General features: G+C 50.1%; 1 protein-coding gene across 1 annotated transcript; it reads right to left on the reverse strand.

Annotated features, from left to right (window-relative positions):
• Window positions 1–1,160: 1,160 nt before the first annotated feature.
• Window positions 1,161–10,093, reverse strand: Atg6 (Beclin-1-like Atg6). Its single transcript, XM_037216717.1, has 10 exons — window positions 10,046–10,093; window positions 9,551–9,711; window positions 8,005–8,186; window positions 7,273–7,485; window positions 5,981–6,168; window positions 5,040–5,159; window positions 4,138–4,291; window positions 3,327–3,443; window positions 2,776–2,873; window positions 1,161–1,975 (listed from the first exon to the last, which is right to left on the reverse strand). The coding sequence occupies exons 2-10, from the start codon at window positions 9,657–9,659 to the stop codon at window positions 1,834–1,836; spliced, it is 1,323 nt and encodes a 440-aa protein (XP_037072612.1). The 5' UTR covers window positions 9,660–9,711; window positions 10,046–10,093; the 3' UTR covers window positions 1,161–1,833.
• Window positions 10,094–24,873: the final 14,780 nt, after the last annotated feature.

Raw genomic sequence — 24,873 nt, forward strand, 5'->3', positions numbered from 1 at the left:
GAAAGCCACTTTGACTTATATGGAACAGCCGCGACGAAAACGCGGCATCAACTGTAGATCACATTTTACGAGAATTGTAAGCTACAAACATCATGAGTGCCAGAAACACCACAAATGTGTCATATGCGCCATGTCTGTTTCAAACGTATTAATTTTTAATACTCTTTGGATTTACTCAAGGCCATAGGATTTACTTATTAGCTTAGCATGCACAACATCAACAATAACATAGAATATTAACATACCAGTGACATGCAATAAGCCACGGAGAAATTTGATGGTTCTATCCATAAGTACAGTTTTTATCAAGGAGTACATACAGACCCCGGACTGTGCGTAGACTCACATCAGACGCTGGGCGATTTTACCTTGCATAATGCTTTGGAAAGGACGAGGTCTTACTTAGAAAGAATCGAAAAAGTGCAAGTGAGGTGGAGGCCCTACAACAGTACGTGAGACAGAAATCAATAAAGTGTGCTTCAACGACTTCCGTCGGCATTTTTCATTTTTCATCGTAGTTGGCTGCTGACAGTTAAAAATTCGATTGATGCTCTTTACTGATCAGCTTCTTCTCCCATCTCTCATTCACTGCCGTATGCCGAAATTTCAGAAAAGGGCCGGAATACCATGACTTACGAAACGATACACTTATCTAAAAAGTTCTGTTCAGGGCTTGGAGTCCTCTATGCCCCGATGGACTTGATATTATCATGAGCAGGGGCGTAGTTTCGCAAACATGAGTCGTGGGGGAGGGACGGAGCAGAGGACAATTCATGATGAGAACTATGTCTTAAACACGCCAGCACGCTAGTTTCTCCCAAGACTTCACCCGATCGCTTCTCCAAGTTGGGAGGGTGGGCAGCTAGGTCTGAATTGCATGGGCGGAGGGTGGGAAGCACAATTCCATTGCACCGCCGCACTGATGGTCTACGGACGCCTTTCGCCCTGAATTGACGCACAACGGACTGTTGGTAGTGGGGATGATCAGGTCCGATGCCGCCTGACAGCATCCCATGTCTCCTCCCCACCGCAACGCTAGCAGCGGCACCTTCCGTCGCTAAATCCAGGAGCCGTGCAAGCTTACACAAAGTCGAAGTACGGTCGATCAAACTGCAGCACATGGCGCTATAGAAGACTTTCTATGACCGAATACACTCAAATGTCCGACCAAGTCATCAGCATGTATTGCGTATAATGCGATGAGCTCTTTCATCACATTGGAGACAATGTATGGGCAAAATATGCACATACCGTACCCATTGGAGAAATACATACCCATGTCATACATACCAACATACCCAAATCACATTGGAGACAATGTATGGGCAAAATATGCACATACCGTACATATTCAACAACTGTACATTAAACACTAAACAAAGCAGCAGAGCATGAAGCACGAAATCAGACCACTGACATCCGGACCACACCGTCGTCAAATGAATGCGCGAGACGGACTCCCGCCCTGCTTCCGCCGTTTCGGCGGCTGCCGGCTCACGTATCGCCCCTATCCGTGTCTCACAGCGCTCGCGGGGGGAGGGGGGGGGGGGGGGGGGCGCTGGGCCCTCGTCAGCTCGGCGGACAAGCGGTGCCCGCTGCTGCATCCGCCGCTGACCCACCACGTCAGGGCGCTGCGGGGCCGGCCGCCTCACGAGCGCCGCCGGCCGCCCGCCGCAGCCGTCACGACTCCGCCCGTCGCGGTCACGACCGTCCGTGAGCCCGAGCTCGTCACCGCCCACGCCGTCCGCACGGCCCTGCGATCGCGCCGCAGAGACCGCGCCAGGCCTCGACCGCCCACGACGGGGGGGGGGGGGGGGGAGGGGGGGGGCACGTCTAGCCGGTCGGGTCCATGACAACCGACGGCGCCAGATCACCCAGCGTCGTGTCGGCGCACACCCACGCGATACCCCACTTCAGGTTGGTCAGCATGTACTTGAGCGCCTTGGTCCAGTGCTCCTCCGAGTTCAGCTGAATCCTGACGGCGCAGACGCGGTCGGGGATGTCAGACGCGGTCAGGGATTTCAGACGCGGTCAGGGATGTCAGACGCGGTCAGGGGGTGTCAAACGCGGCCGGAGGATGTCGGGCACGGGCAAAGGATGTCAGACGCAGTCAGGGGATGTGAGAAGTGGCCAGGAGATGTCAGAAGTGGTCGGGAGCGGTCAGACGCGGTCAGGGATGTCAGAGGCGGTCAGTCGATGTTAGAAGCGGCCAGGGCATGTTAGAAACAGTCAGGGCATGTCAGACGCCGTCAGGAGATGTCAGACGCAGTCAGAGGATGTCAGACGCGGTCAGGGGATGTCAGACGCGATCAGGGGATGTCAGACGCTGTCAGGAGATGTCAGGCGCGGTCAGGAGATGTCAGACGCAGAGGATGTCAGACGCGGTCAGGGGATGTCAGACGCGGTCAGGGGATGTCAGACGCGGTCAGGGGATGTCAGACGCGGTCAGGGGATACCAGACGCGGTCAGGAGATGTCGGGACATTGCCCGGGGTTCGGGAAGTGGGAATGTTGCCGCCCACAGAGCAACTACAGCAACTGTTGTGGGGAGAGACCAGCAGCGTTCTCAACGCTAACTGCGTCCAGAGATAGTTCAGGCTATGGTGACCAAGCATATGTCGCGTGACCTTACGCACACATACGGCATCCGAAGAGCATAAGAGTCGAATCGCACATCCATGACAGTGCGTTGACCAGCCTGAATGACCAGGCTACATGACGACGAAAGAGCACGACGTGTCGATTCCCTGAGACTGCGATCCATCTCCGTCCTTACTTGACAGAGTAAGCGGTGCCCGCCTGCGGGTCCTCGATTTTCCCCTTGGAAACCTTGTACGGCAGTCGGAACTTCGCATCGCCGGACTCGATCTTCTCCTGTGGAAGGAGACGGACAGGGTGGCACGGCTTCCACCGCGCCCATCCATCACCAAAACATGAGCAATGGCTTACCCAGGATGTGTGGACACTTCGAGCCAGCAGAACAATGAGATCAATTAGCAAGTTATGCAGGGGTCGGATGCACGCACCTAACCTCACACCATTTTGATCGATGGGCATGCAACATAATTCTAAACTAACAGGAACCACTCGCTTACACAGGCACGACAAATTTACCGAAACCGACGCTTATGACCACTGCTACAAACATAATGAACACACAATTAAGGTTATGTATAGAATATTACTAATGCGCTAAAACAGTCATATCTTTGGGGCTGAGATTTGCACCCATTGCCGTGCTGGGCCCAGTGAAACACCGAGCAACAGACGTCGGAAATGCATGGGAGTAGCAAATGACGCATATGGTATTGCACTGCGCATATTTACCTGCAGCTCCTGAAGACACTCGAGGAAGGCAACCATGGCGGCGTCGAACTTTGGGTTCCATATGAACTTGAAGCCGCCGGCGCCGTAGAGCGGTAGTTCCCGACCGTCAGACAGAACCTGCCGTGGCCGAGGTCAGTCACGGGGAGCGCCGTGGCCAAGACAGGCGTCCACGAGTACCAGGATGGGGTGTCTCACCCTCTTTCCCTGCCCTCCCTGGTGTCTCACGAAACACCAGGGAGGGCTACCAGATGGGACCTTACGGGCAGCGCTGGGCCTCGCTGTCACGCCTCGAGACGTCCGTCAGAGACGACACGTCAGACGATAGTCAGAGCAACGGTGCTGAGTGTTCAAGTCCTCCGTTCTAGAGCACACTGGCTGCGGTATCACACAGCGTCGAGGTGAGCTCTGGAAGAGGTTGTAACCTCCGCCCCTCCTCACCTCCGCCGGCGTCGGAGTAAGCGAAGGCACATAGGCGTGTTTTGGAGCTACTGAATTTTTTCTCAGAATGTGACACCATAAGCAGTTTGTGTCATCAAAAACCACGCAATACGGCGGACTTATACAGCCGAGACTTCACAAGATTTTCACAACACACCACCTAGTCTACGGCAGATGGTGTAAGCCGTTGAAAGCCACCGATGTCACATCAAACCACTCCGACTGCAACGTCAACTGCCACACGGCATGACTGGCTCAGCAAAACACCTAGACTCCATTTTTTCTCCCCAACTCTGCTCCAGTGTCGGGCCGCCCCCTTCAAGAGCCCACAGGCGGCCGCAGCCGGCGCACAACACGGCCGTACGCGCCTCACCTGGATGTACGAGTGGTTGCCGAACGGCACGATCTTGTACTTGGAGAACTGCAGACCGATCTTCCTGGCCAGGGCGGTGAGCAGCAGAGCCGTCTGGCCCCAGGCGGCGTTGATCTCCCACCAGTCCACGGGCACGCTCGGCAGACGTCCCAGCCTGGGGCCGCGGCGGCCGATCGGTCACACGCAGTGTGCGGCGCCCGTCGGCGAGGTCACGCGACAGTGGCTGGACTTATACGGCATGTGCTGTGTTACTGGTGTCAGCGCCGTACTGGTGACTGGAGCCCTTGCGTGGGAACCGGTGTCGGCAGGCTCCTCCGACACCGTCAGTGGCACCAGCTTAACGCTTCAACACAGAATATCATTCAAACTGTCATTTCTTGGCGCCGACAAAATCCCAGCATTATCAGCCTCGACAACGTGCTAACCCGCATGCATTGTATTGTTGAAGCCTTGTAGCTTATCTAACTTCGACGTGAAGAGAAAAACTTCGGCAACTGAAAATGGCAACCCTGGCTCACAACGGCTCCCCTCACTCCAAATGAAGCAAATAACGTAAGACAAGATCACAAATGAAAGACAATCTCGCTATGTAGAGACTTCATCAATGATGAGTGATTATCGCACAAGGTTAGAGTAAAACGAAAACTCGGTCAGCTGGTCATCTGATGAGGATGACTATAGGAAAGCTTGACCAGCACCCAGGCTCATCACCATGGCATGGGAAGAACAAAATCGCATCAGGCCACGGTACTGTTCGAGGCTCCCTTCACGCACGTCCAACGCCGCCCGTCCGGCCGCAGCTGAGGCCCCGCAGCCAGCAGGCGACAGGGAGCGCGTCAACACATCACTGACATTCGCACACTCCTCAAGTGTAAGCATATGACATACAAAGACTGACTTACCGGAAATTGTTGATGGTGCCAAAGTGGCCACTGTGCCAGATGTGGAAGGTGGCGTTGAAGACATTGGTCTTCTTTAGTTTCTCAAGTTGGCTTGTGGTGTAGTCCAATCGACTGGAAAGGCTGTGCCAAAGGGCAGACAGATGACGTGAGTTAAATTAATGGAAGTATGACAGAAATGTCACAGGCTATCAAGAGCCTAATCAACACTCAAAGTCGGGATCTGCAAATGACAACAGGATGAACTAATCTGAAACAATTTAGTACGATGCAAGAGATGAGACACCTACAGGAAGTCTGGTCAGTGCCCAACTTCCATTGAGCTATGCAAAATGAAGAAGCCAAACGTTTTCTTGATTTCCGTACAACTGTTCATGTGGCAGCCAATTATTGCCCAGCCTGCTGCACTGTCATGTGCATTACCATCCACATGCCAATATGTGAATGGCTGCTCGCGCCCCTGCAGCTACTAGTTGTCACCTAGGCGTCATCAGTGCTGAAGAGCTTGAGCTGTGCTCGCATAATACCAACACAGCTAGTGGGAGTGAGGGCATGCAATCATCGGCCATTCTGGTCATCACTCAGGTACTCAGCCAGAAGCAAGTACCCAAGTCCAGCCTGAGGCACCACATGGTGAGGGGCGCGATCCCCAGCTATTCTGATCATCACCCAAGTACTCAAGTACAGCCTGAGGCACCACATAGAACAGCTTGAGGGAGGCCTACATGAAAGAAGAATGGGGGAATCAGTCCCAGAACAGTGAAATTCTGCAGGTCCAATTTGAAAATGAAATGACTCAATTGCCATGATCATGTATATCAAACATTTCAACATGAACAAAAAACGATGGTCACGAGGATTTCGGAGCTAGGTGCTACGCAGCATAAGGCAACAAGACTCCAGATCCTCTGGTCTAAAGCCTGATCTGACCCGCACCAACTCACCTGCGGTAGTCCTCGTCCGCTACGATCAGCTGCTTTCGATAGTTGCAGAACTCTCTCCAGAAGCGCTCCTCCTCCTGCTCCAGTCGCTCCTTCTCCTGCTCCTCCTGTTGCAGCTGCTCTTGCAGCTGGCTCTCCTCCAGCTTCAGTGTCCGCAGCTCCTCCAGCAGCTGCTGCTCCTCGCCTGCCAGCTGCCCACAGATAGTGCCGTACGGGACAGTCAGACGCATGAAATATGCCGCCTAAGTTAGACGTGGGAAAAAGGCATGGAATTCGCACCATCCTTTCTTGAAAAGGTTTATATTTAAAATATTTATTGTGTCTCTCATGCCTTCATCACCATGAAGCATGTCTCAACTTGAGCTCTTTTACATCAGTAAATATACGGAGAGTTTTAGAAAAAAATCATGTGACCACTTCAATATAATATTACTTTACCCCCCCCAAAAAAGAAAACTTAATATGGAGTGTTCTATTCTTTTTTCGTAGTCGTCTTCATATCCACAGATCTTAGAAATAATAAAACATGTTCCATGGTCGCCACACGGTACTTAACACAACAAACGGGTAGGGGCGGCCATGTCGGAGCACTGCGCGGTACGGAAAACACCCCGTAATAGTGTTTGGCGAAAAGGCGCGAACGAAATTATCCATTGAATTAGGCAGCACAGTTTGGGTGATGGGTGAATAAAAAAGCAAGACAATCACCCCACAAGACAAGCCCCTGCCTGCCGTTCAGTGCCACACCTGCTCGAACCCTGTATCCAAAGGCCCCTGCCTGGCGCTCAGTGCCGCACCTGCTCGAGTTCCGTATCCACAGATCCCTGCCTGGCGCTCAGTGCCGCACCTGCTCGAACCCTGTATCCAAAGACCCCTGCCTGGCGCTCAGTGCCGCACCTGCTCGAACCCTGTATGCACAGGCCCCTGCCTGGCGCTCAGTGCCGCACCTGCTCGAACCCTGTATCCAAAGGCCCCTGCCTGGCGCTCAGTGTCACACCTGCTCGAGCTCTGTATCCAAAGCCCCTGCCTGGCGCCCAGTGCCGCACCTGCTCGAGTTCCGTACCCACGGACCCCTGCCTGGCGCTCAGTGCCGCACCAGCTAGAGCTCTGTATTCAAAGGCCTCTGCTGGCTCCCTGTGCCGCACCTGCTCGAGCTCTGTACCTAAAGGCCCCTGCCTGGCGCACAGTGCCAGACCTGCTCGAGCTCTGTACGCAAAGGCCTCTGCCTGGCGCTCAGTGTCGGACCTGCTCGAGCTCCGTATCCACAGGCCCCTGCCTGGCGCTCAGTGTCGGACCTGCTCGAGCTCTGTATCCAAAGCGTCGACATCGGCGTCGATCGGCGGCTCGCGGCGCAGCTGCTGCACGAAGTCGCGGTAGAGCGCCGACTCCTGGCGCACGCCGGCCAGCTCCAGCTCCAGCCCCTCGGTCACCAGGTCAGCGCACTCCTCGCACATCGGGTGGTCCACCTCGGTGCTGGTGGACAGCATGTCGAACAGCTTGGCGGCCATCTGTCGGCGACGGCGGTGGCGGCCGTGAGACGGCGCTGGACAGCGCTGCCGCCGACAGCCCGCTGGTCGGAGCAGGCTCGCAAGACAGCCAGGCAAGACTATGGTCAGTTGTGTCAACACATGGGATCGGCGCATGTGTGTATGTGGGAGCGGGGAGGGGGGGGGGGGGGGTAGCAGGGGCTTTCAAAATTGAGCAGGATACTGCATAAGCAACAAAAAGGAATGTGTTGATGCGTCAGAATTTGATGGACTGTACCAGACAGCCATTATATTTTATTCCACTCATTCAAAAAAGATAAAAGACAGGGTAAACTGTGGCTTAGATGATAGAGGCAAGATAAAAACGTACTGCTCAACCCAACACCAAACCTGCTAAATGTTAACATGCCTAGTGCATTACATATTTTGAGACATCAACTCATCAGTTTGCATAACAAGATGATCATGCAAGAATATACCTGGCCTGCTGACCTTGGCTATGTATGACCGAGGTGACCTACCATTGTGCAAGTGACTGACCTTGACCTTGTGTGATAGGTGGCCGGCCGGCATGACGCCCGGGTCGGAGAGCACCGTGAAGCCGGTGGAGTCGGTACCGGATGACGGCTGGCCGCTCTCCGCCCAGCGCGGCGGCGGCACATACTTGTCGAATGAGGCGGCCACCGATTCCAGGTCGGCCTCCGTGGCCGGGTAGATGGGCACTGCGACGGCCGCGCCAGTGTCAATGGATGGGTTGGGTAGATGGGCAATGTGATGGCCACGCCAGGGTCAGTGGGCGGGTCGGGTAGATGGGCAATGTGACGGCCGCGCCAAGGTCAGTGGGCGGGTCGGGTAGATGGGCAATGTGACGGCCGCGCCAGGGTCAGTGGGTGGGTCGGGTAGATGGGCAATGTGACGGCCGCGCCAGGGTCAGTGGGTGGGTCGGGTAGATGGGCAATTGTGATGGCCACGCCAGGGTCAGTGGGCGGGTCGGGTAGATGGGCAATGTGATGGCCACGCCAGGGTCAGTGGGCGGGTCGGGTAGATGGACAATGTGATGGCCATGCCAGGGTCAGTGGGCGGATCGGGTAGATGGGCAATGTGACAGCCGCGCCAAGGTCAGTGGGTGGGTCAGGTAGATGGGCAATGCGGGCGCGCCGGTGTCAACAGGTGCGCCGGGTAAATGGGTACTCTGACGGCCACACTGGGGTTAGTGGGTGGGCCCAGTAGATGGCATTATGACGGCCATGCCAACGTCATTGGGTGGACAGTGCCCCTACATGGGGGGACTGAGGACATGCATGGTCATGCCCTGAAAGGCATCAGCTCATGTGTGGCAGGATTCCAGCTATCCTGTTATATGATGAGTCCATACTGAGTGAGGGTCTGTGTGCCTTTTGGCTGTACAACATGCTTATCTGCTGAGACTATAAAGCATCACTATCTCTTACACAGGCAAAAAAAGTGGGGAATGTATGTCTGATTTCTCATGCATACAACTTAACCACCACACATCCAGGATCCCATACTGAACATGACAAATTGCATGAAAAATATTTATGCAATCTGTTAGCAAGGTGTTTTACTCCCACTTGCACAAAATATGTACTTTTGTGTTTTAACATGCTGATAGGTGATTTGGTTTTAGCCATACTAGGCCAGAATGACACATGTAGGCCAGTAAACATGGTAACAGCAGACAAGTTTTCATGGGTCAATAATATTTTATGGTCCTGCTGATTAAAAGGATTGACACATTTCACATAACATGTCATCATGTGTGTAATGATCTCTCACTCTGCTCCAGCAAAGCAGTATGACATGCTGTCCTCCAAAAGGGATGTGGTGATGAAATATGAACTTAGGAACATGAAATGTGTTAGCACTGCCCAAGCTCAAGTCACAACCAACTAGGAATATCAGCATGTGGTACTTCTTAATTCATCAGTGGCACAACCCATGTTACTGGCCTAAGCAAAAACTGATTCTGGTAGCATGTTCTAAGACTATTTCATATTGAAAATAAGTTCCTGCGGACAAAACAAGCTATGGTCAGCAGATGGCAGAAAATACTGCCAATACATACAGGAGAGTTCTGCTAGTGTGTGTTCATTGATGTTGAGCAGGGTGTCATCCAGCCTGACAGGCATGGAGCATCGTTGGCAGATAAAGCTGACGCTGGTCTGACGGTCCATGTTGTCAGTCTTGAAGCAATTTAAATATCACTCTGTCATCTTCCAGTAATGCCTGCCTACCAGAGAAAGGAGATCTGGTGAGCAGTAACAGTATATATATATATATATATATATATATATATATATATATATATATATATAAGCTACCATGCACAATGTGAAAACCATTCCATATAAATTGCATATGGGTACAGACCCATAACCAACCAGGTTCCACCAGCGTAGGCCTCACACATCAGAATACAGCCTTAACGACCTGACTGAACTGGTAAACCGCACAATATTGGTATCAAAACGTACTCCTGTGTTCATGGACACCTCAGTTTCCTTCAATTAGCTGTTGTTCTCTATAATGACAATAAATAGCGTTTTTATACACACCCTACCTTCCCAAATCGCACCACCCCACGAGCAAGTTGTGGTGTTTCTGTCGGCCTATTGTGTGATGGTACTGAAGGTCACCAACACTCCCAGCTGATTTTACGATGACGTCACAGCACCACAAAATCCGCTTCAATCTGGTGGTATTTACAAGAACGTCTGGACCTGTTATGGCCAAGTTGACACTGAAAGTTTCGCTTCACATGTGCAGCCTTTAGAAAGTCAGTGACCTCAAGGCTGTATACGGGTGATCGAAAGATATTGGGCTGGCCAGAACCAGGGGCGGATCCAGGATTTCGTCAAGGGGGGGGGGGGCACGCAACATTGTGGGGTCCCCTGGAGTTTTGTGCCGGCCACTCCAAAAAGTATCCTCTGGTTTTACCGTTTTACACATTTAGTTACAATTGTCGTATATCTATATATATATATATATATATTATATATTATATATATATATATATAATATATATATATAAAATATATATATATATATATATTATATAGATATGTGTGGGGGTGGGTGTGGGTGTGGGTGGTGTGGTGGTGGGGGGGGTGGGTGTGCGGTGGTGGTTGCGGAGATGGTATATATGTTATAGGTGTATAGGTATATATATATATATATATATATATATATATATATATATATATATATATATATATTTCTTATCCGTTTATTTTCTTAATACGTAAACCCATCTTGCTGTACACAGCCCTATAAAGTTAGGCGTGCTACGCATGTGTACACAAAGACCTCAATCATTTTCTACAGATCATGTTAAATGCTGTGATTCTGAGGCTAAGTGTTTCGGAACAACAGGTAGAATATACTTGAGTGGGCTGCTAACAACCATCAAAACCAAGCATGGGCTTGATTCCTAGCTTATGTATCTGCGGCTAGCCGGCTGGGCGATGTTATCAGCTGATGGCTGATGACTAATGCACAATTTTTCCTTTATCATAAAGGAGCACAGCAAAGCTTATCTTTCAAAGTATGTTACGAACGTGATGCACTAGCATGATAAGTGTCACACACTCAGCAACCAATGAAAATGCCAATGCATCGGCGCATATTCGACTACCGCTCTAAGGCAAAGGCACCAGGGGCGATTGGAACGAAACCTGAGCGATCAGGGGTGCCGCAGGAGGTAAAAAAGTGACCCCCGTCAACGAGTATAGGATCCTCGGAGCAAGCAAAAAGAACCCAAGGCCAGCGTGTTGGGCCCCTAAACGATCGGTAGTGTTCTGTCAAGCTGACATATGTTGCCCCACCCAGAGCGCATGACCCTCTTAGCAAAGGGGAATTACCCAAGACCATGAATTAATATCCCTGTGCGATCAAGAGCGTACTAGCACGTTAGCAGAAAGAGCCTCGATAGGAGTGAAGAGTCCTCCGCAAATGAGATCAAAAGGAAATATCCTTCGATCAAAGTAGAGGGCCCCTGAACATCGAGTGTTTCGGTGCCTTACCTTATAAGGGCCCGGCAACGACACAAGACCCTCCAAGTAAGTAGAAAGAACCGGAGACTAATAGGAAGGGCCCCTGATGAACTGACCGTACCCTGGCATATGGGGCCCCGGAAAAGCGTATAGAGCCTTTCGGGCGAATGGGAAAAATCCGCGAAGGAAAAGTTGATTGATCAAGAGCGCCCAAACATGAAAAGAGATAGCGTCCCAACAGCAGAGTTGGGCCCTATGAGGAAATGCAAAGACATCAAAGGCAACGTGGAAAGCTCCTCAGCGATCAGATTGACCGGGCAAGTGGACCGATAGGGCCCGGGCAGCAGCGTTACGAGTCTGGGCCACGTAATGAGCCTCAAAATTTTCCCCCAAGCAACACCATTTTCGATCAGGAAAGAATTAGCTTTGTCTGCTCATGGGCTCTTTACTTTTGCAAGCAATTGTTCTTGGTCGTCTGTAGGTCCAAAGGCGTCCAATTTTGTTATAAGAAAACTGCGCCTGTTCGGCTGGTTATTGGCCCCTTCGGAGCCTTTGCCCCATGCCTCCACACCCCCTTTGCACCCGCCACCGGCCTGAGCAGCTGATTGATGGGGCCCGCCAAGAACATAGGGCCATCCATTTAAATAAGAAATACGTGTGACAAAATGTGTAGGGCTCCCAACGATCAAGCGTGCCCTAGCAGTTCAAATATAGGGTCCCCATCAAGGGCGTAGGGCCCTCCATTTAAATAGGAAGCACCCAAGATTCAACGTATACAGCCCTCGAGTGATCGGGTGTGCCAGGGCGTGTTAACAGAAGGGGCTTCCAAAGAGAGCCGTAAGGCCCTCCATTCAAACGGGAAGTACCGAAGACCCTATGTAAATGGTCCCTCGAACGATGGAATGTGCCCGAGCAGGTTATCAGAAGGGGCCCGACCAGAGCGTAGGGCCCTCCAATAAGAAGTACCTAAAACCTAGTGCGGAGGACCCCGGAAGATGGAGGGTACCCGAGCAGATTATCGGATGGCCCCGACAGGAGTGTACAGCCCTAAATTCAAACACCAAGACCCAATATACAGAGCCCCCGAACAATCCAGTGCAGCCGAGGAGGCAAACAGATAGGCCTCCGACAAGTGCGTAGGGCCCTCCATTCAGATAAGAAGTACCCAAGGCAAAATGTGGAGGGCCCCGGATATTCGAGTGTGCCCGCGCAGGTTAACAGATGGGGCCCCGGTAAGAGCGTAGGGCCTTCCGTTCAAATATGAAATACCCACGACATGATATATAGCGCCCCGAATAATCGAGTGCACCAGAGCAGGTTAACGGACAGAGACCCTGAAAAGCGCGGACGGCCCTCCATTCAAAAAGGAAGTACCCAAAACTACATGTAGAGGTCCCCATGATCAAATGGACTCGAGCATCTTGTCAGAAGGGGCCCCGACAGGAGCGTAAGACCCTCCATTCAAATAAGAAGTACCCAAAACCCGGTGCGGAGGGCCCCGGAAAGATGGAGTATATCCGAGCAGTTTATCAGATGATCCCGATAGGAGCAGAGGGCCCTAAATTCAAAGTGTAGGGTCCTCCGAGCAATCCAGTATGGCCGAGGAGGCGTATAGGGGGGGGGCAACTGCGTAGTGCGTGGACGACAAGTGCGTAGGGCCCCATTCAAATAGCATGTGCCCAAGGCCCAATGTAGAGGGCCCCAAAACGATCGAATGTGCCCGAGCAGGTTATCAGATAGCCCCCCCCCCACAAGGGCGAAGGGCCTTCCATTCAGAAAAAGTACCCAAGACCCAGTGTAGATGGTCGCCGAATGACTGAGTGTGTCCAAGCAGGCCATCAGATGGGGACGCCGACAAGAGTGTAGGGCCCTAAGCAAATGACAGTGAATTGGAAGCGTCCAAGACCAATGTAGAGGGCCCACGAGCATATCACAAGTGTGTCGATAGGTTAACCGAGACCCACGTAAAGGGCCTTGAGCAGTCAAGAATACCCCAACAGGTTAAGATGTGGGGCCCCGGCTATAGCTCACTGAGCCTTTCTGGCGAATGGAAAGAATCCGTTGAAGGGCCCGCGATTGACAAGAGTGCCCCGGCACGCTAGCAGGAAGAGCCCCAACATCAGCACAGGGCCCTCCGAGCAAATGCAAAGGAATGGAAGACAACGTGGAGTGCTCCTGAACGATCGAAATGATCCTGCAAGTGGGCATATACGTCTCTCGGAAACAGCGTGGGGCCCCTAGACACTGTAATGGGGCTTAGAAATTTCCAGTTCACAACTTTTCCAATCATTGAATAATTTTTGGGGCTTCTTATAGCTCCTTCACCTTCGCTTACGACTGTTTTTGGTCGCCTGGAAGTCCCAAGATACCCAGTTTTGTTGCGTTTTGTGTTAAAAAAACTCCCCCTGTTCGACCGGCTATGGGCCCCCTCGGAGCCAATGGGCCCCTTCGGGGCCCGAGGGGAGGGCATGGCCCCGTGCCCCCCTTTGGATCTGCCCATGGACAGAACGGAACTACGCAGAACCAGGCGGGACAGAACGTAACCACACAGAACCGGGCGGAACCGGGCCGGACCGAACGGCATCGGATGGAGCGTCATGAGGCAAAACGGAACCGGACGTGAACAGACCAAACCAGACGGAGCCTAACGGAACCGCACGAGATATGATGGGACCAGATGGGACCGAACGGCACCGGACGAAACTCAAAAGGACTGGACGGGGTAAGACGGCACTGGACGTGATCGGCTGGAGCCGGATGGAACGGAACTGGACCAAACGGGACCGGAGAGAAGAGAAAAGGGACCTAACCGAACCAGACAGGGTCCGGTGGCCTACAGTGACCGAAAGTAACCGGCTGGGCTGGGACGGAATGAGACGGAATGGGAGCGCATGGAACCGGAGGGAATGTGATCGCACGTCACAAAGCAAGACGTGGCCGAACGAACTGGACGGGATCTGAAGGGATGAGATGGGACCGGAACGGACGAGATGGAATCGGAGGGGACGAAATGGGACCGGATGCGACCGGACGGGACTGGACGGAATCGGACGGAACAAAACTGACCCAGGTGACACCGAAATTGACATGATTGAACCAAAAGTGACCGCACAGTCGGGGACGGGATCGGACGGGAGTGGACGGGACTGGACAGGACTGGACGGGACTGGACAGGACTGGACATAACTGCATAGAACTAGACAAAACTGGACAGGATCGGACCACATCGGGCGGAACCGGGTGCGACCGGACGGCATTGGATAAATCGGGCGGCACCGCGCAAAACCAAACTGAGCTGGACGCTGCAAAACGGGACCAGACGGAACAGGATGTAATGTGAAGGTCAGACGGAACCGGATGGAACCAAATGGGATCACACGGGGCTGAATGGTACTGGAGGATACCTGGTAAGATCGGATAGAATCGTACGAGACCTGGGATCGGGGGAGGGGGGGGGGGGGGGGGACGGAGCCCAACGAACCAACAATTACCTAACGCGAAAGGAAGGAATTGGCCAGCAAGGGACAGGACCAAAAGGAACCGGATGGGACAGAATGGGACCGGACGGAGTCAGACGGGACGGCATTGTCATGTCCGGCTCCGTATGACTCTAATTGTCTCCTCTGGCCTTGTCTGGTTCCCTCCGGTCCAGTCAAGTATGGTCTGTTTCTTCCCCGTTCCACTCCACAGTTCCATTCGGCTCAGTCCTCCTGTCCAGTCCTTCCTAGCCTAGCCCCGTCCAGTCTGGTTTTCCAGTCACGTCCGGTCCAATACGGTTCCGTTCAGTCCCGCCCTACCGCGACAGGCCCCGTGCGGTCCAGTCTCTCGCCGCCAAGTCTTGTCCAGATCAGCCTCTTGCTACCTTACCCGGTTTCGGCCGGCATCGTCACACTTACCAGTTTATATTCGTCACTCCCAATGCCGTCTGATATCGTCTCATCTCGTGCAGTTCAGTTCAGTGAGTTCTGGACCCGCTTGGTCCCACCTGGTCCGTCCGGTGCTCCCCGGTCCCGTCTCATCCCGTTGCGTTTTATCCGGTTCCACCCGATCCCGTCCGATTTCGTCCGATCATTCCGTCCGGTCCCGTTCGAGTCTGTCCAGTTCCGTCTGATCCCGTCGTGTCCCGTTCGGTCCTGTTGCCTGTGGTCCCGCGAGAACTATGATCAGATCAGCTGAAAGTATTTGAGACCTTTACCTTCGCACAATTAGCTGGTGCTCCGGAGGCATACGCGTACAGGGATGCGTAATATTCGGATGCATAGAGTAAAGTAAAACAATATTTGTCTTTGTTATTTGATATGTCCAGGTAAATGAAGTTCCTAAAATTATCCAAAAAATCGCGTACAACTAACGTCACAATTATTGAATCAGTTTCGTACTAAATTCAGTTTACTGAACCGTTTTAGTAAGTGCGAAGCCTACGCTGGTGATACCCACCCACGCACGTAAGCAATACGATACCGGCACCTGCGACATTATGATGAATGACAGATGGCAGTGTCGAGGATATGGCCTAGTGACAGAACAAAGTAATTTTTCACGCAAAATGAGAAGAAATGTCTGATACCACCTGCTGAGCTACACGGGACGGCGGGCGCTCTCGGAGGGGGAAAACACAATGACAGCAAAACGCCCCCAAGTCGCCTTTCTTACTGATACTTCTGTTTTACCAGGGGAGACGGTGAGCGCCCTCAATTCCAAAGGTGCATGGAAGCCGCGGATGGATTGTCCGCAGGGCAAGCACGAGCTTGTGCACTCGTGGACTCACGGGGTCAGGGGTGGAGCGACGGTTGCGACCCAAAGTTCGCAAAATTTCACGGCATTAAACGATAGCGTTCGAACGAAGATGACAGAACTGAACAGGTCAGAATACATGGAAACCAAACTGATTGTGCGAGGAACAGCACCAAATGGCATTAAGGAGGCAGAGGAGGAACAGCAGAGGGCAGGACCAGTCTTGAACGACGAGAGGGACACAGAAGCTGTGACCCGAGGTGGGACAAGGGGCTCGCACCTCGGAGTGGAGCTTCAGGCTTCTGGCATCTGAGCGCGTCCAATCACGTAGCTTCCGAGCCCCCCTCGCAGCCAGAGAAGACGTTTTCTGGGAGGTCTTGTCCAAAATTCAGTCCAAAGCCCAAGATAAGACAGTAGTAACAGACTTATTCCTTGGAGAAAAAAGAGGGAAGGGGAATGAAAAATAGGAGCGAATTAGAATTCACTTCTGCTATTCGTTTCAATAAAGACATGTTGCCGAAATATCAACGCATCAATATCTCCATTCTCCTGGTTTTGCCCTGAAGAATAAGGGCATTACTACTGTCTAACAGTAATGCATTTGCTAGGAACAAGAATAGTGTTCCTGGCAAATGCACTTAACAACTTACGTAATTTTAAACCAAAGTCCAACGATGAATGAGCTGTCCGTCCAAAAAGTGTCCAAAAATCAGTCTGTCCAGAAACGCTGAATAAGAATAAATCAAATAACTGCTAGCTGCAACCAATAACCCAATCACGGCTCGCGTCTCTGCGTTCCCTCACTCGAATCAAATGAAATGAAAGATAATGATACTGGGTAAGTACCCGATGTGTATCACTGGCCTTCATGAAGACGTCCACAATTCACAACTCACATCGATGTTCGCTAAGCTTGACTTGATCCTCCGACAGCTTATCACTCAATTCTGACAGTCGGCTGCAGCGTTCATTTGCAAGCATACGACGTCAAATTTGATCCACTTTCCTTTCTGTTCGGACTGTGCAAAGTTCCCGAACTGATGCCATCGTAGGAACACCTCCAGGTGGTCATGTAAGTCTTGCATCGGCCGACGTGACCTTTTTTCAAATTACCCCATGCCCGTGCAGAGCTAACGGCAATTTTTTCTTCACGAAGAGTGATGGCCATGATAAGATGGACCAGGCAAAAACATTTGTAATAAAACTGGGAGATTCCGACTTGGTGCACTAGTCAGAATCTGCATAGGGTTATAAGCCGTCAGTACAACATCCTCGTCATATTCTCGTTTTGATTGTTTTCGATTGATCCATGCCGGCGTATTATTTAACGGTATCGGTCCGACGTAGGCGGTAGTTTGATGAAAGGCGGCGTCCAATTTTAAATACTCTTACCTGTGTCAGCAAGGTACAGCCTTACCTGCCGCAATGATGTCAGCGGGGGAGCATTATTGGCCGGCAATATCGAGCTGTCATCGGTAGACATTACCTTTTTTGTGTTCAAATAACCCCTATCAGCGGAAAGCTACCGGCCACCGTCCAGCAGGGACAGTGATATCCATAATACGGTGGCCGTCAAAAAAACTCGTAATGGAAAATGGAAACACGATTGTGATTGTGTGCATTCGTTAACTTACAATATGAGGCTGTGATTTAAAGATTGCGACTGCATGCATTTCTTAACACTTGTATCGGGCTATCAGTTGCCATTACAGCCATTTCGTCTGATTTTGGTCTTGATTCTTTTTTCAGTCGGCCACCCGAACGCGTGTTACGCCTTTCTTGCGAACCAAGTGGAGAAAGTGATTTGAACAGTTACTGCGACTAATTAAACTACCATTATTTGTGCGCGTAATTCGCAACGTAACGTTGCTGTCGTCGCAGCATTGTAGGCTGGCGCTGTAAAACTCGCATCGGTAAACATGACTTTTTTGTTTACATCATCTCTTGACAACGCACAGCTAAAGGCGGCCGGCAACCACGTAGATTGATGGCCGTTATGCTGCAGCCGAGGAGAAATGCTTATCATAAGCCCAGAAGATTGCGAGTGTCTGCATTCATTAGTAATGGTATCGGATGATCAGCTTTCGGTACAACACATCCGTCCGTTCGTCGTCGTCCGATTTTGATGTCGATTGTTTTAAAAGTCTACCGCCCGAACGCGTAGTACTCAATACCTGTATTCGTATATAGGGATTATATATATATATATATATATATATATATATATATATATATATATATATATATATACAATAACTGTTATCGGTGGGTATCGACATTTTGTATTATTCCGATTTGTTTTGCGACCGTGTGCATTTGCCAGCACTGGTATAGACCTATCATCCCCCAGCAAAACACATTCGTCCGATTTTGTTTCGATTTTCGTTTCGATATTTTTCAGAGAGTTGCAGCAGCAGTCATCATAGGGAACGGTAGATAATGGGCGAAATATTTCATGACCATGCACTCATGACCGACTTCAGATAGAATAAATATAGGCATGAAAGACTTTTGGCATTTCGTTAGATATTTTGATTGTGAAATCGGATGGTATGGAACGGGGAAATGAATTTTGCTGTATGTTGATGAGGCATGCTTTATTCGATCATGAAAAATAAACAAATGTGATCGTAAGAGGTATATATATGACGGTTTAAAGAGTATTATGCAAAATGTTACGCATAAAAGGAAAAAACAGCAATGCGGTCCACATTTGCATATCACCCCAAGGACACGTGTCAGCCTGGATGATAAATGTCATGATATAGGACATCCTCTCTTCATCCAAGTTGAGACTGAAGTGACCAAAATCTGGTAGGAAAAAAATGGAAGGAGACGTGAATTTTTCGTTTGCCCTCTCCCCCCCCCCCCTAACTCTGAAATCATTGCCATGCATCCGCTCACGATTTACTCTTACAAACAATGCTACGGTTCCAAAATACCCGCTGAGGTCCACTTCAGTCTGCACACTATTCGCCAGACTCATCATCCCGGTAAAATACGAAGGACAGGTCAGACCCCACACAACCGGATAAACGTCACTTGCGAGAAGCGTCTGTAAGCTTTTAACCTAAATTACACGACTGAAAGAAAACATCCTAAAAAGCGGCATCTGACTACGGCGAACCCACAAAACCTTGAGTTTCTTTATTCCCCGATAGATGGCGGTATGGTTTCGATTTCCACGTTGACCACCACCGCCACTACCACCACGACAGGCCTTGTGATTCCAGCTATCGTGGTTCATCGTCAGTATTGTGCGAGCGCAGAGAACGATATTGCAAGCGGTGATGAATGGCGCTTCGCTGTCGGAGTGTTCTTTCAGCGAAATTGACGACGGCTCGCGATATTGCACGCTTGCTGACGTGCATCAAATTCTAAGGCCACTGTCATTGGCTACCGTTTGCCGATGTCTTTCCACAATGATAAAAGATTGCGGACCTCCCTGCAAATGACGAATAGTTGCAGCTCGAGAATAACTGCTACGACGAATGGCCTATGTGTTTATATGCCAATTAACCATGCGATACAATAACCATACCCTAGATGAAGACGGTAACCTTCGCGTATTTTCATGCGCTCGAAGGCACGTGTATTCTTGTGCAGATTTCTTGAGCAGTTTTCTTAGGAGGACATAGAAGACCGATACACCACTACGTGTGCCAGGAACAGATCCCAGAGGAAGCCACGGGAGACACGTGCTGGGATGCAGAAACGTAACATCCCATAAAGCGGAAGGCAACACGTACATGACGCCAATTTTATACATTGGAGTTAATATAAGCGACTTGGCTTTGATATGCTCGTGATGACGCTACGGATGTGGGAACTAAGACGATATGGGACTGGGTGTGCCCATTTTTTTTGGGGGGGGGGCTGGACCTCAGCCCCTCCTCTAACCATAGGTCATAAGTCGATCTAATCATAGGTCGATGGTAATAAATGGGAGGGGGGATGGATCCAGTTCAAGCAGATCCCCCGCCCCCAATAGTGAACAAGTTCCCTGTCTATGTGCGATACTGATACACAGCAAATAATTGTTCTGTTAACAAGGCGAAAGTCGTGTGCCTGGTGCGAGGCGGCGGGACTGATGTTTCAGCTGTGACGTGCTGCTACGGCCTGACGTCTCAGCTAGGACGTGCTACTACGGCCTGACGTCTCAGCTGGGACGCGCTTCTGCGATCTGACGTCTCAGCTGGGACTGCGCTACTGCTGACCTGACGTCTCAGCCGGGACGCGCTTCTGCGAGAAAAACAACAGCTCCGCAGGCACAGTGGGCCACCGCCTTTCCTACCAGCTTTGACAGACGGGGGACCCACAGATGGCTGCCGCCAGCGGCGCCGTTTTTCAAAATGATTGAACGAGGGGCCGAACCGAAAGCCCGACGACATATTCCCTTCCCCAGGCTTCACTAACGGACCTACCCCACTTTATTTAGACGAAAGGCAATTTATGCTTTGAATTTATACGCAATTTATAAACAAATGATAATTTAAGCAGCATGATAGTCTTGCAGGGGCGAAACCATGGGGAGCGAGGCACTGGAGGCATTTGTTCCTGCTGATCGGAAAGTAAAAGCGTCCCCTCCGGAAGCCACCTTAGGGCGCCGAGGACACTCTTATGTGGCGGCAGCACTCTTCCATGGTGACCATTTGCGTGCCTTACGGCTCCAGGTATGTCAAGCTAACTGGAGCTTTTGTCAGCTGAACTGTAAGGACTTTACTGGAGTGAGAGTGAACCCAACTCTATATTACGACGGAAGAAGGTGTTCTGGTGTTGGCAGGTTCACTGCTCTATACGACAAGCACATGTTTCGTTTTGAGACGGTAAACATTCGGCTACATCAGCTGATCCGGTTCAGGGGTTGGGGACCAGGACACTCGGCCAAATTACCTAACCTACACCAATTTTCTCTCATGTATTTAGATTCAGGTCACGGTGACACACGTGCAAAACGATGCTGCTTTACTTATCTCAGATTTTTGCGTGACACGCGAGTGGCCTGCGAAAATTAATTCCCAGTTTGGCGTCGTAGCTCATTTTTCCGTCAAACTGTGTCATGGCACCAACAATTGTGATCAACAGCATAATCCTAATTGACGATACTCCCTAACACTCAATATTTTTCGCAAATGATAATGAACATTTCACATTGATATGCATGCCATTGAGGCTAAAAAAATGCTTCTGTTAGCTACATGAGAATGCGCTGTAAAAAGCAGCGGTGATGACGAGCTCGTTGAACTGTTGGGTAAGAAATGCACGTGCCATTAATGGAACCACCACATGCATCGTCGTAATCGCATTGTTGAGGTGCAGGCCACTCCTGAGGTTTGCGAACATGTACCGTTTGATGGATATATGCCATATTATGTAACTCATTTTAATTGCATGTTGGATGAACGACGATAAACAAAGCAAGACAAGACCAGCCTCCAAAATAAGCCTGACTTAAAGGGACGGGCTTTGGCCGCCACCTTGGGGCCTATTTTAAAGACATTCTCAAGTGAAGCCTCAGGATCAGTTATGCGTAATAACAACACTGGGTAGTGCCACTGCGGCGCCATCAAGATGTAACGAGAATATTGATTTTAATCATTTTCGGGTCCGGATCATACTGTCAGTGTTCTGTCACAGCAATACGCTTCTTTCTTGGCAGCCCCAGTGTGCAGCCCTAGAACGCGACATCTGCGGTTGTCCCGAATGCCGTCGTCATGACTTAAGGCTCTCGTCGACTGTTACAGATTAGATGTACCGCTCTTGAGCTATTTTACCCCGCACATTGAGGTCCTACGGGCTTATAAGTGTTTTTTTTCTGGTAGGAATGGCGTCAGTACAAATGAAGGTTTATGATTGGCACAGTGCGCGGCGAAGCCCATTTATCGAGAAATGTATTGATTGGAATTTGAGCCAGTGCCATGCTGTAGGCCATGTAATACTCATTTCCCAAAGCCCATGGGCGCTTTGAAAAAGACACTGCTAAACGCAACAGGGAATATACCACAGCAACAGCAAAATCTTTTCTTTAAACTCGTTCCCTTGATAGCCTCATGTTTGTATGCATTTTGTCCCTGAAAAGTGTGCACAAGCTTTCGTTGCGTTTGCAACACAAACATATTGTCGAATTCGTTGATGAAAAATTTTACGGAACACACATGCTGGGAAAAACAACGCAAATGAAAACAATCACTTTCATAGTGGTGAGGTGGGAGTCGAATGAGATTTGTCCCTTCGAAGTGTCTACATCAGATAGAGATTCGCTAATGAGAGGGATTTCGAGAAAAGTGATATTACCGATAAAATCGCACACGTGTGATCCACAAGGACGGACAAGTGCAAAAAGGTGTCATATTTGCTTAAAAGGCGTAAGATTGTGGAGTATCGAATGGTATCATTATCTGCTACACACGGCGGTCGACTTCTTCCTTGCAATCTGAAAGTTTAGGTTTAATCCCAAATAGTTGAATTCCCTAGAAACTGGTAGAGAGTGCAGCTGAAGCCTGAATATCATATAAAAATCAGCCACAGGGCTACGGATGAAGCTCAACCTTTCCCCGTAACATTGCCAAAAAAGCGTCATAGATGCCAGAAACAATACCAATGATCCAATCATTGGTGGCATGCATTTATCCGAGCTTTAATATGCATGGGTGCATTCCAGGTCACGGTTAATTGTTTTGACAAAAGGGTGACAGTTGAAGTTTTGGCAACGACAACAGTGAGGGGCTATATATAGACATCGCCTTTCTGCAGAGCCGTTGGCTGCAATGCATAAAGTCCTCGCGAAAGAACATACGTTACCGCGCAGACACGTCAATCGTCGCGACGAAAACACCAACTTCAGTAGAATGCTGCAATTATGCTGACCACATTCATGAGGTGACGAAATGCGGGGTGGTAGGCTCGCCCTCCAGAATAAGTGTTTGCATATGGTTGGTCAAAGAGGGTCATTTGGCCATTGGCTTGATGGTGTCAGCCTGGTAACCACGCGGCTAAAGTGGCGCAGTCGCATGCACGGTAAAGGTGCTTTCGTGCTATTCAGATAAGGACCTGAAGCACATTGATCCGTTTAACACTAATTGCAATAATGGGATGGTGTGCTCGGAGCGCCGGCAATAAATCATGTTCAGCACGGAATCAGATTCGAAAGTTGTTCCAGCAGATTTCTCGTTTGCTATAGGTACTGTCTCTCATTTTAGGGCTGGACTGGACCTCTAATCTGAATAAAGATGCTGCGCAAAAAATATTATTTTACCCGATTTTGTCTTCTCATGATGTCTTGCAGCATAGCAATGCGGTGTAAGATCCAAATAAATAATGTGAGGTTCGTAGCCAGCTATGGGTAGAAGACAAAATGTTGCTTGGCATGCGTCTCCACGAGATTGGTGAATCAGTGGCGTCAATATAATGTTTAGATTACAATTTAAAGGCGTCTGGGTTTACGTTTGACGAAGGAAAGCTAAATATAAAATAACTTACTCCCAATGTTTGACATCACCCCTCATTAAAGAGAATATATGTGAGGTCGTGGGGTCATCTTAACCCACAACACTCTCCATGGCGGCGCCGCTACAAGAAAGGATCAGAGAAGAAGGCAGCCTTTGTGTTATGACCAGCTTTCCCCACGATTTATGGCATTCCAACCAAACATATGGGAGGAGTGGCAAGCCAACATTAACATGCGCTCGGATGGGGCTCAATTGATGCCCCCCCCCCCCCCAAGGCTTTCACAAGATAATTTTGGAACGGCGCTGCGCCGGATCAAACTTTGCAAGGCTGTGGGCAATTGAATAGCGGATCTTTTGGGTTGCTATATTAACTTTGCCTTGTAAGGTCCCTGATCAATGGCAGGCCAAAGCCAGGCCGTTGCCATCACCGAAAGCAATTTGTAGGACATCGTTCAATCTGAAGGGACGACGGATCGTTAGAAAAAGCCATACATCTCTGATACTGTTTATAAGGCAATGAAACAATTGAAATCAGAATTACTACAAAGTAGATTGACCTAGGGTCAGGTATGAAGATCAGGCCGAGATCAAAACCAACTTGTTTTTTTAGTGGAGAGCTTGCTTAATGAGGTAGATTCTGATGTTCACTTCGAGCTTCTTGATTATAGGGACTACAACATACGTTTTCCAAGGAACGTCTTGAAGGTCACGGGAGGTGACCGGCCCCAAATGACCCAGATCAAGCCTTTGTTTTTAGGAACGTACCACCTAGCGTAATCCTCAACGCTTCTACGACTTAAAAAATCAGAATAAGCTCATAGCATTTTGGTCAGCATGGCCTGGTAAATGTCAAACAAGGCCACTGATATAAGATGAACACCAGCAATCTTTTGCTTAAAACAGGTATCTAGGCTCATTGCGGTTGCATGGGGAGGGCACCTCGGGTGTCGATCTTGAGTTTAACCTTGGTCGACCTTATTTGACCCAAAAGGTCACGAGACTTATGAATCTGAAATTTTGGCATACGGGAGCTCACATATAGATCAAGACACCCTGTGAACTCACTGTCGCTATCTCTCTTACTATTTGTGATGTCAGGGGTGGGCCAAATTGACCCCCACCCGAGCAAAGGGTATTCATCGGCCACGTGATCATATGTTAGGGGGGAACTCAACATTGGATGGGAGGGATCACAAAACATTATAAATTGGTGC

Source organism: Pollicipes pollicipes, unplaced genomic scaffold (assembly GCF_011947565.3).
Source record: "Pollicipes pollicipes isolate AB1234 unplaced genomic scaffold, Ppol_2.1 Scaffold_4002;HRSCAF=4701_pilon_pilon_pilon, whole genome shotgun sequence".
Taxonomy (NCBI): Eukaryota; Metazoa; Arthropoda; class Thecostraca; order Pollicipedomorpha; family Pollicipedidae; genus Pollicipes; species Pollicipes pollicipes.